At 64.7% G+C, this 12415-nt stretch overlaps 2 protein-coding genes across 3 annotated transcripts in view; one reads left to right on the top strand and one right to left on the bottom strand.

The window, feature by feature from the left end:
• The window catches only part of galns (galactosamine (N-acetyl)-6-sulfatase), a 127080-nt gene extending 124308 nt beyond the window's left edge, over nucleotides 1-2772 (bottom strand). Inside the window, exons 1-2 of the mRNA XM_087995660.1 lie at nucleotides 2666-2772; nucleotides 2269-2392 (exon numbers count right to left, since the gene is read on the bottom strand). Of these exons, the coding sequence (XP_087851786.1) occupies nucleotides 2269-2392; nucleotides 2666-2761 (220 nt within the window). The 5' untranslated portion in view covers nucleotides 2762-2772. The remainder of the gene's footprint in view (nucleotides 1-2268; nucleotides 2393-2665) is intronic.
• trappc2l (trafficking protein particle complex subunit 2L) overlaps nucleotides 2614-12415 on the top strand; it is a 30353-nt gene continuing 20551 nt past the window's right edge. The window contains exon 1 of one of the 2 annotated variants that reach the window (XM_087995661.1): nucleotides 2614-2860. In XM_087995661.1, coding sequence (XP_087851787.1) covers nucleotides 2828-2860 — 33 coding nt within the window. In that variant the 5' untranslated portion in view covers nucleotides 2614-2827. The remainder of the gene's footprint in view (nucleotides 2861-12415) is intronic. The other variant, XM_087995662.1, reaches the window with a different exon arrangement.

Below are 12415 nucleotides of genomic sequence, written 5' to 3'. Positions count from 1 at the left end.
AGGAGTAAGAGAGAAAACAGAGAATTATAGACCAGTTAGTCTGACCTCAGTGGTGGGAAAAATGCTGGAGTCAATTATAAAGGATGAAATTACGATACATCTGGATAGCAGTAACAGGATAGGTCAGAGTCAGCATGGATTTATGAAGGGGAAATCATGCTTGACTAATCTTATGGAATTTTTTGAGGATGTAACTGAAGATGGACAAGGGAGATCCAGTGAATGTAGTATACCTGGACTTTCAGAAAGCCTTTGATAAAGTCCCACATAGGAAGTTAGTGAGCAAAATTAGGGCACATGGTGTTAGGGGCAAAATACTGACATGGATTGAAGATTGGTTGGCTGACAGGAAACAAAGAGTCGTGATAAACGGCTCCCTTTCGGAATGGCAGGCGGTGACCAGTGGTGTGCCGCAGGGATCAGTGCTGGGACTGCAGCTTTTTACAATGTACTTTAATGATATAGATGAAGGTATTAAAAGTAATATTAGCAAATTTGCTGATGACACAAAGCTGGGTGGCAGGGTGAAATGTAAGGAGGATATTAGGAGAATACAGGATGACCTGGACAGGCTAGGTGAGTGGACAGATGCATGGCAGATGCAGTTTAATGTGGATAAATGTGTGGTTATCCACTTTGGTGGCAAGAACAGGAAGGCAGATTACTACCTAAATGGAGTCAAGTTAGGTAAAGGGGCAGTACAACGAGATCTCGATGTTCTTGTACATCAATCAATGAAGGCAAGCATGCAGGTACAGCAGGTAGTGAAGAGAGCTAATAACATGCTGGCCTTCATAACAAGAGGAATTGAGTATAGAAGCAAAGAGGTCCTTCTGCAGCTGTCCAGAGCCCTGGTGAGACCGCACCTGGAATATTGTGTGCTGTTTTGGTCTCCAAATTTGATGAAAGACATTCTGGCTATTGAGGGAGTGCAGCGTAGGTTCACCAGGTCAATTCCTGGAATGGCGGACTGTTTAGGGGCGGCACAGCGGCACAGTGGTTAGCACTGCTGCCTCACAGCGTCAAAGACCCGGGTTCAATTCCCACCTCAGGCGACTGACTGTGTGGAGTTTGCATGTTCTCCCTGTGTCTGTGTGGGTTTCCTCCGAGTGCTCCGGTTTCCTCCCACAGTCCAAGGATGTGCAGGTCAGGTGAATTGGCCATAGTGTTAGGTTAGGGGTATGGGTGGGTTGCGCTTCGGCGGGTCGGTGTGGACTTGTTGGGCCGAAGGGCCTGTTTCCACACTGTAATGTAATCTATCTTATGCTGAAAGATTGGAGTGATTGGGCTTGTATACGCTTGAGTTTAGAAGGCTGAGAGGGGATCTGATTGCGACGTATAAGATTATTAAAGGATTGGACACTCTGGAGGCGGGAAGCCTGTTTCCGCTGATGGGTGAGTGCCGAACCAGAGGACACAGTTTAAAAGTAAGGGGTAGGCCACTTAGAACAGAGTTGAGGAGAAACTTCTTCACCCAGAGAGTAGTGGGTGTGTGGAATGCTCTGCCCCAGAAGGCAGTGGAGGCCAAGTCTCTGGATAGTTTCAAGAAAGAGTTGGATAGAGCTCTTAAGGATAATGGAATCAAGGGTTATGGAGATAAGGCAGGACAGGACCCTGATTGAGGATGTAAAAACAATGACTGCAGATGCTGGAAACCAGATTCTGTATCAGTGGTGCTGGAAGAGCACAGCAATTCAGGCAGCATCCGACGAGCAGCAAAATCGACGTTTCGGGCAAAAGCCCTTCATCGGGACTTAACTGATTGAGCATGATCAGCCATGATCATAATGAATGGTGGTGCTGGCTCGAAGGGCAGAATGGCCTACTCCTGCACCTATTGTCTATATTCCTGAGTCGTAAAAGATTAACATCCAGTTCATCAACAGGGAAGGCAAATGGAATGAAGTATAAAAGTAGGAGGTTTTGCTAAAATTATAGAAGGCACTAATGAGATCGAAGCTGGAATTTGAGTCAAAAACAGAAATCGCTCACGAGATGCAGCGTAACGGACGAAGCATTGCTAGACTGGAAATAGAAGATGAATATGGAGCAGGGGTGAATCATGATCAATGTTGGTGCAGGCTTCAATGGTCAAGTGCTGGATTCTTGCTCAATTTTTAAAAATAGTCTTTTGTACTTTCATTAGGTGTAAAGTGCTTTGGAACACAGCGAGGTGATGGAAGGTGCTACAGAAATATAAAGTGTTTTTAATCTTTGTTTGAGCACTGGCCACTGTCGGTTTACAGTATGTGCAGGAATGTCACTTACAAGGGGAGCACAGTGGGTTGGCAGTGTAGAAATTCGGGAACAGCATTCCTTCTGCAGCCATTCGGTCCAGGTTTGGCGTCTCTCTGGAAGGTTCCCCGAAGACCCCCAGGTCCCCCCAACCCATCTGCAGATGGATAGAGAAGGGGAGAGGGGCTGAACGACACTCACCCTGACACACATGGCTCTGATTAGGAAACCGCGGGAACGCGCGAAGCCGGGAGCGCGCGGATGGGGACAGGCAAGAGCGCGCGGAGGTAGGGATGGGGAGAGACGGGGGCGGGAGAGACGGGGGCGGGAGAGGCGGGAGCGCGCGGGGTGATCCGGAAGTTGCCGGGGAGTGTTTTGGAAATGTCCAAGTAAAACAAGTCGGGGGCGCGCATCAGCAGTTGTCGCTCACGTCGTCCATGAGGAGGATGATGATGTTGGGCGCGCTCCCGGCCTCGGTTCCCGCCGCCGCCGCCGCCGCCACGGCCACGACAAAGAATCCAAGCATCAACCGCCACATCCTGGTGTCTGCAACCCCGTGACCACGTGCCCGCGTCAGCTGACCGGCAGCAAGATGGCGGTTTGTGTGGCAGTGATCGCGAAAGAGGTGAGTTTGAGAGAAACAGACGCCGGCACCGTACTCTCAACACCTACTCCCCCCCCCCTCAACATCTACTCCTCCCCCACCCTCAACACGCTCCAACCCCCACCCCCTCAACACGCTCCCCCCCCCCACCCTCAACACGCTCCCCCCTCACCCTCAACACGCTCCCCCCCCACCCTCAACACGCTCCCCCCTCACCCTCAACACGCTCCCCCCCCACCCTCAACACGCTCCAACCCCCACCCCCTCAACACCTACTCCCCCCCCACCCTCAACACGCTCCAACCCCCACCCCCTCAACACGCTCCCCCCCCCACCCTCAACACGCTCCCCCCCACCCTCAACACCTACTCCTCCCCCACCCTCAACACCTACTCCTCCCCCACCCTCAACACGCTCCCCCCCACCCTCAACACCTACTCCCCAAACCCCCCCCACCCTCAAAACCTACTCCCCCCCCCACCCTCAACACCTACTCCCCAAAACCCCCACCCTCAACACGCTCCCCCCCTCAACACGCTCCCCCCCCACCCCCACCCTCAACACCTACTCCCCAAACCCCCCCCACCCTCAACACCTACTCCCCCCCCCACCCTCAACACGCTCCCACCCCCACCCTAAACACCTACTCCCCCCCCACCCTCAACACGCTCCCCCCCCCTCAACACGCTCCCCCCCCACCCTCACCCTCAACACCTACTCCCCAAACCCCCCCACCCTCAACACCTACTCCCCAAACCCCCCCCACCCTCAACACCTACTCCCCAAACCCCCCCACCCTCAACACCTACTCCCCAAACCCCCCCACCCTCAACACCTACTCCCCAAACCCCCCCCCACCCTCAACACCTACTCCTCCCCCACCCTCAACACGCTCCCCCCCACCCTCAACACGCTCCCCCCCCACCCTCAACACCTACTCCCCCCCCACCCTCAACACCTACTCCCCCCCACCCTCAACACCTACTCCCCAAACCCCCCCCACCCTCAACACCTACTCCCCAAACCCCCCCACCCTCAACACCTACTCCCCAAACCCCCCCCACCCTCAACACCTACTCCCCAAACCCCCCCACCCTCAACACCTACTCCCCAAACCCCCCCCACCCTCAACACCTACTCCCCAAACCCCCCCACCCTCAACACCTACTCCCCAAACCCCCCCCCACCCTCAACACCTACTCCCCAAACCCCCCCACCCTCAACACCTACTCCCCCCCCACCCTCAACACGCTCCCCCCCACCCTCAACACGCTCCCCCCCCACCCTCAACACGCTCCCCCCCCCACCCTCAACACGCTCCCCCCCCACCCTCAACACGCTCCCCCCCCACCCTCAACACGCTCCCCCCCCGCCCTCAACACGCTCCCCCCCCGCCCTCAACACGCTCCCCCCCCCACCCTCAACACGCTCCCCCCCCCACCCTCAACACGCTCCCCCCCCACCCTCAACACGCTCCCCCCCCACCCTCAACACGCTCCCCCCCCACCCTCAACACGTTCCCCCCCCACCCTCAACACCTACTCCCCAAACCCCCCCACCCTCAACACGCTCCTCCCCACCCTCAACACGCTCCCCCCCACCCTCAACACGCTCCCCCCCACCCTCAACACGTTACACCCCACCCTCAACACGTTACCCCCCCACCCTCAACACCTACTCCCCAAACCCCCCCACCCTCAACACCTACTCCTCCCCCACCCTCAACACCTACTCCTCCCCCACCCTCAACACCTACTCCTCCCCCACCCTCAACACGCTCCTCCCCCACCCTCAACACGCTCCTCCCCCACCCTCAACACGCTCCCACCCCACCCTCAACACGCTCCCCCCCCACCCTCAACACGCTCCCCCCCCACCCTCAACACGCTCCCCCCCCACCCTCAACACGCTCCCCCCCCACCCTCAACACGCTCCCCCCCCACCCTCAACACGCTCCCCCCCCACCCTCAACACGCTCCCCCCCCCACCCTCAACACGCTCCCCCCCCACCCTCAACACGCTCCCCCCCCACCCTCAAAACCTACTCCCCCCCCCCACCCTCAACACCTACTCCCCTCCCACCCTCAACGCCTACTCCCCAAACCCCCCCCCACCCTCAAAACCTACCCCCCCCCTCCCTCAACACCTACTCCCCCCCCACCCTCAACACCTACTCCTCCCCCACCCTCAACACCTACTCCCCAAAACCCCCACCCTCAACACGCTCCCCCCCCCTCAACACGCTCCCCCCCCACCCCCACCCTCAACACCTACTCCCCAAACCCCCCCCACCCTCAACACCTACTCACCAAACCCCCCACCCTCAACACGCTCCCCCCCCTCAACACGCTCCCCCCCCTCAACACGCTCCCCCCCCACCCCCACCCTCAACACCTACTCCCCAAACCCCCCCCACCCTCAACACCTACTCCCCCCCCCCACCCTCAACACGCTCCCACCCCCACCCTCAACACCTACTCCCCCCCCACCCTCAACACGCTCCCCCCCCCTCAACACGCTCCCCCCCCACCCTCACCCTCAACACCTACTCCCCAAACCCCCCCACCCTCAACACCTACTCCCCAAACCCCCCCCCACCCTCAACACCTACTCCCCAAACCCCCCCACCCTCAACACCTACTCCCCAAACCCCCCCCACCCTCAACACCTACTCCCCAAACCCCCCACCCTCAACACCTACTCCCAAACCCCCCCACCCTCAACACCTACTCCTCCCCCACCCTCAACACCTACTCCCAACCCCCCCACCCTCAACACGCTCCCCCCCCACCCTCAACACGCTCCCCCCCACCCTCAACACGCTTCCCCCCCCACCCTCAACACCTACTCCCCAAACCCCCCCACCCTCAACACGCTCCCCCCTTCCCTCAACACGTTACCCCCCCACCCTCAACACCTACTCCCCAAACCCCCCCCACCCTCACCACCTACTCCTCCCCCACCCTCAACACGCTCCCGCCCCCCACCCTCAACACGCTCCCCCCCACCCTCAACACGCTCCCCCCCCACCCTCAACACCTACTCCCCAAACCCCCCCACCCTCAACACGCTCCCCCCCACCCTCAACACGTTACCCCCCCACCCTCAACACCTACTCCCCAAACCCCCCAACACGCTCCCCCCCACCCTCAACACCTACTCCCCCCCACCCTCAACACCTCCTCCCCCCCACCCTCAACACCTCCTCCCCAAACCCCCCCCACCCTCAACACCTACTCCCCAAACCCCCCCCACCCTCAACACCTACTCCCCAAACCCCCCCCACCCTCAACACCTACTCCCCAAACCCCCCCCACCCTCAACACCTACTCCCCAAACCCCCCACCCTCAACACCTACTCCCAAACCCCCCCACCCTCAACACCTACTCCCCCCCAACCCTCAACACGCTCCCCCCCCCACCCTCAACACGCTCCCCCCCACCCTCAACACGCTCCCCCCCACCCTCAACACGCTCCCCCCCCCACCCTCAACACGCTCCCCCCCCACCCTCAACACGCTCCCCCCCCACCCTCAACACACTCCCCCCCCACCCTCAACACGCTCCCCCCCCACCCTCAACACGCTCCCCCCCCACCCTCAACACGCTCCCCCCCACCCTCAACACGCTCCCCCCCACCCTCAACACCTACTCCCCAAACCCCCCCACCCTCAACACGCTCCCCCCCACCCTCAACACGTTACCCCCCCACCCTCAACACCTACTCCCCAAACCCCCCCACCCTCAACACGCTCCCCCCCCAACACGCTCCCCCCCACCCTCAACACCTACTCCCCCCCACCCTCAACACCTACTCCCACCCCACCCTCAACACCTGCTCCCCCCCACCCTCAACACCTACTCCCCAAACCCCCCCCACCCTCAACACCTACTCCCCAAACCCCCCCCACCCTCAACACCTACTCCCAAACCCCCCCACCCTCAACACCTACTCCCAAACCCCCCCTCAACACCTACTCCCCAAACCCCCCCCCACCCAAAACACCTACTCCCCAAACTCCCCCCCTCAACACCTACTCCCAAACCCACACCCCCCACCCTCAACACCTACTCCCCAAACCCCCTTCCCTCAACACCTACTCGCATACCCCCTCCACCCTCAACACCTACTCGCATACCCTCCTACCCTCAACACCTACTCCCCAAACCCCCCACCTTCAACACCTACTCCCAAACCCACACCCCCCCAACACCTACTCCCAAACCCACACCCCCCCAACACCTACTCCCAAACCCACACCCCCCCAACACCTACTCCCAAACCCACACCCCCCCAACACCTACTCCCAAACCCACACCCCCCCAACACCTACTCCCAAACCCACACCCCCCACCCTCAACACCTACTCCCCAAACCCCCCACCCTCAACACCTACTCCCCAAACCCCCCACCCTCAACGCCTACTCCCCAAACCCCCCACCCTCAACACCTACTCCCCAAACCCCCCACCCTCAACACCTACTCCCCAAACCCCCCCTCCACCCTCAACACCTACTCCCAAACCCACACCACCCACCCTCAACACCTACTCCCCAAACCCCCCACCCTCAACACCTACTCCCCAAACCCCCCACCCTCAACACCTACTCCCCAAACCCCCCACCCTCAACACCTACTCCCCAAACCCCCCACCCTCAACACCTACTCCCCAAACCCCCCACCCTCAACACCTACTCCCCAAACCGTCCCAACCCTCAACACCGACTCCCAAACCCACACCCCCCCCCAACACCGACTCCCCAAACCCCCCCCACCCTCAACACCGACTCCCCAAACCCCCCCCACCCTCAACACCGACTCCCCAAACCCCCTCCACCCTCAACACCGACTCCCCAAACCCCCTCCACCCTCAACACCGACTCCCCAAACCCCCCCACCCTCAACACCTACTCCCCAAACCCCCCCCACCCTCAACACCTACTCCCAAACCTCCCCCCCACCCTCAACACCTACTCCCCCCCCCCACCCTCAACACGCTCCCCCCCCACCCTCAACACGCTCCCCCCCACCCTCAACACGCTCCCCCCCACCCTCAACACGCTCCCCCCCACCCTCAACACGCTCCCCCCCACCCTCAACACGCTCCCCCCCACCCTCAACACGCTCCCCCCCACCCTCAACACGCTCCCCCCCACCCTCAACACGCTCCCCCCCACCCTCAACACGCTCCCCCCCACCCTCAACACGCTCCCCCCCACCCTCAACACGCTCCCCCCCACCCTCAACACGCTCCCCCCCACCCTCAACACGCTCCCCCCCACCCTCAACACGCTCCCCCCCACCCTCAACACGCTCCCCCCCACCCTCAACACGCTCCCCCCCACCCTCAACACGCTCCCCCCCACCCTCAACACGCTCCCCCCCACCCTCAACACGCTCCCCCCCACCCTCAACACGCTCCCCCCCACCCTCAACACGCTCCCCCCCACCCTCAACACGCTCCCCCCCACCCTCAACACGCTCCCCCCCACCCTCAACACGCTCCCCCCCACCCTCAACACGCTCCCCCCCACCCTCAACACGCTCCCCCCCACCCTCAACACGCTCCCCCCCACCCTCAACACGCTCCCCCCCACCCTCAACACGCTCCCCCCCACCCTCAACACGCTCCCCCCCACCCTCAACACGCTCCCCCCCACCCTCAACACGCTCCCCCCCCACCCTCAACACGCTCCCCCCCCACCCTCAACACGCTCCCCCGCCCACCCTCAACACGCTCCCCCCCCCACCCTCAACACGCTCCCCCCCCCACCCTCAACACGCTCCCCCCCCCCACCCTCAACACGCTCCCCCCCACCCTCAACACGCTCCCCCCCCACCCTCAACACGCTCCCCCCCCACCCTCAACACGCTCCCCCCCCACCCTCAACACGCTCCCCCCCCACCCTCAACACGCTCCCCCCCCACCCTCAACACGCTCCCCCCCCACCCTCAACACGCTCCCCCCCCACCCTCAACACGCTCCCCCCCCACCCTCAACACGCTCCCCCCCCACCCTCAACACGCTCCCCCCCCACCCTCAACACGCTCCCCCCCCACCCTCAACACGCTCCCCCCCCACCCTCAACACGCTCCCCCCCCACCCTCAACACGCTCCCCCCCCACCCTCAACACGCTCCCCCCCCACCCTCAACACGCTCCCCCCCCACCCTCAACACGCTCCCCCCCCACCCTCAACACGCTCCCCCCCCACCCTCAACACGCTCCCCCCCCACCCTCAACACGCTCCCCCCCCACCCTCAACACGCTCCCCCCCCACCCTCAACACGCTCCCCCCCCACCCTCAACACGCTCCCCCCCCCACCCTCAACACGCTCCCCCCCCCACCCTCAACACGCTCCCCCCCCCACCCTCAACACGCTCCCCCCCCCACCCTCAACACGCTCCCCCCCCCACCCTCAACACGCTCCCCCCCCACCCTCAACACGCTCCCCCCCCACCCTCAACACGCTCCCCCCCCCACCCTCAACACGCTCCCCCCCCACCCTCAACACGCTCCCCCCCCACCCTCAACACGCTCCCCCCCCCACCCTCAACACGTTACCCCCCCACCCTCAACACCTACTCCCCAAACCCCCCCACCCTCAACACGCTCCCCCCCCAACACGCTCCCCCCCACCCTCAACACCTACTCCCCCCCCACCCTCAACACGCTCCCCCCCCACCCTCAACACGCTCCCCCCCACCCTCAACACGCTCCCCCCCCCACCCTCAACACGCTCCCCCCCCACCCTCAACACGCTCCCCCCCCACCCTCAACACGCTCCCCCCCCCACCCACAACACGCTCCCCCCCCCACCCTCAACACGCTCCCCCCCCCACCCTCAACACGCTCCCCCCCCACCCTCAACACGCTCCCCCCCCCACCCTCAACACGCTCCCCCCCCACCCTCAACACGCTCCCCCCCCCACCCTCAACACGCTCCCCCCCCACCCTCAACACGCTCCCCCCCCACCCTCAACACGCTCCCCCCCCCACCCTCAACACGCTCCCCCCCCCACCCTCAACACGCTCCCCCCCCACCCTCAACACGCTCCCCCCCCACCCTCAACACGCTCCCCCCCCACCCTCAACACGCTCCCCCCCCACCCTCAACACGCTCCCCCCCCACCCTCAACACGCTCCCCCCCACCCTCAACACGCTCCCCCCCACCCTCAACACGCTCCCCCCCCACCCTCAACACGCTCCCCCCCCCACCCTCAACACGCTCCCCCCCCACCCTCAACACGCTCCCCCCCCCACCCTCAACACGCTCCCCCCCCACCCTCAACACGCTCCCCCCCCACCCTCAACACGCTCCCCCCCCACCCTCAACACGCTCCCCCCCACCCTCAACACGCTCCCCCCCACCCTCAACACGCTCCCCCCCACCCTCAACACGCTCCCCCCCACCCTCAACACGCTCCCCCCCCACCCTCAACACGCTCCCCCCCCACCCTCAACACGCTCCCCCCCCACCCTCAACACGCTCCCCCCCCACCCTCAACACGCTCCCCCCCCACCCTCAACACGCTCCCCCCCCACCCTCAACACGCTCCCCCCCCCACCCTCAACACGCTCCCCCCCCCACCCTCAACACGCTCCCCCCCCCACCCTCAACACGCTCCCCCCCCCACCCTCAACACGCTCCCCCCCCCACCCTCAACACGCTCCCCCCCCCACCCTCAACACGCTCCCCCCCCCACCCTCAACACGCTCCCCCCCCCCACCCTCAACACGCTCCCCCCCCCCACCCTCAACACGCTCCCCCCCCCACCCTCAACACGCTCCCCCCCCACCCTCAACACGCTCCCCCCCCCACCCTCAACACGCTCCCCCCCCCACCCTCAACACGCTGCCCCCCCCACCCTCAACACGCTGCCCCCCCCACCCTCAACACGCTGCCCCCCCCACCCTCAACACGCTGCCCCCCCCACCCTCAACACGCTGCCCCCCCCACCCTCAACACGCTGCCCCCCCCACCCTCAACACGCTGCCCCCCCCACCCTCAACACGCTGCCCCCCCCACCCTCAACACGCTGCCCCCCCCACCCTCAACACGCTGCCCCCCCACCCTCAACACGCTGCCCCCCCACCCTCAACACGCTCCCCCCCCACCCTCAACACGCTCCCCCCCCACCCTCAACACGCTCCCCCCCCACCCTCAACACGCTCCCCCCCCACCCTCAACACGCTCCCCCCCCACCCTCAACACGCTCCCCCCCCACCCTCAACACGCTCCCCCCCCCCTCAACACGCTCCCCCCCCCCTCAACACGCTCCCCCCCACCCTCAACACGCTCCCCCCCCACCCTCAACACGCTCCCCCCCCACCCTCAACACGCTCCCCCCCCCACCCTCAACACGCTCCCCCCCCACCCTCAACACGCTCCCCCCCCACCCTCAACACGCTCCCCCCCCACCCTCAACACGCTCCCCCCCCCACCCTCAACACGCTCCCCCCCCACCCTCAACACGCTCCCCCCCCCACCCTCAACACGCTCCCCCCCCACCCTCAACACGCTCCCCCCCCCACCCTCAACACGCTCCCCCCCCACCCTCAACACGCTCCCCCCCCACCCTCAACACGCTCCCCCCCCACCCTCAACACGCTCCCCCCCCACCCTCAACACGCTCCCCCCCCACCCTCAACACGCTCCCCCCCCACCCTCAACACGCTCCCCCCCCACCCTCAACACGCTCCCCCCCCACCCTCAACACGCTCCCCCCCCCACCCTCAACACGCTCCCCCCCCCACCCTCAACACGCTCCCCCCCCACCCTCAACACGCTCCCCCCCCACCCTCAACACGCTCCCCCCCCACCCTCAACACGCTCCCCCCCCACCCTCAACACGCTCCCCCCCCACCCTCAACACGCTCCCCCCCCCACCCTCAACACGCTCCCCCCCCACCCTCAACACGCTCCCCCCCCACCCTCAACACGCTCCCCCCCCACCCTCAACACGCTCCCCCCCACCCTCAACACGCTCCCCCCCACCCTCAACACGCTCCCCCCCACCCTCAACACGCTCCCCCCCCACCCTCAACACGCTCCCCCCCCACCCTCAACACGCTCCCCCCCCCACCCTCAACACGCTCCCCCCCCCACCCTCAACACCTCCCGCTCCCCCCCCCACCCTCAACACGCTCCCCCCCCCACCCTCAACACGCTCCCCCCCCACCCTCAACACGCTCCCCCCTCCACCCTCAACACGCTCCCCCCTCCACCCTCAACACGCTGCCCCCCCACCCTCAACACGCTGCCCCCCCACCCTCAACACGCTGCCCCCCCACCCTCAACACGCTGCCCCCCCACCCTCAACACGCTGCCCCCCCACCCTCAACACGCTGCCCCCCCACCCTCAACACGCTGCCCCCCCACCCTCAACACGCTGCCCCCCCCACCCTCAACCCCCTCCCCCCCCACCCTCAACCCGCTCCCCCCCCACCCTCAACACGCTCCCCCCCCACCCTCAACACGCTCCCCCCCCCACCCTCAACACGCTCCCCCCCCACCCTCAACACGCTCCCCCCCCACCCTCAACACGCTCCCCCCCACCCTCAACACGCTCC

This window comes from Chiloscyllium plagiosum, unplaced genomic scaffold (genome assembly GCF_037043375.1).
Source record: "Chiloscyllium plagiosum isolate Xiang-an unplaced genomic scaffold, Cpla_swu_hap1 HiC_scaffold_17, whole genome shotgun sequence".
NCBI classification, from domain to species: Eukaryota; Metazoa; Chordata; class Chondrichthyes; order Orectolobiformes; family Hemiscylliidae; genus Chiloscyllium; species Chiloscyllium plagiosum.
Note: the sequence above shows the minus strand (reverse complement) of the source record. Positions and strands in the feature narration are given on the sequence as shown.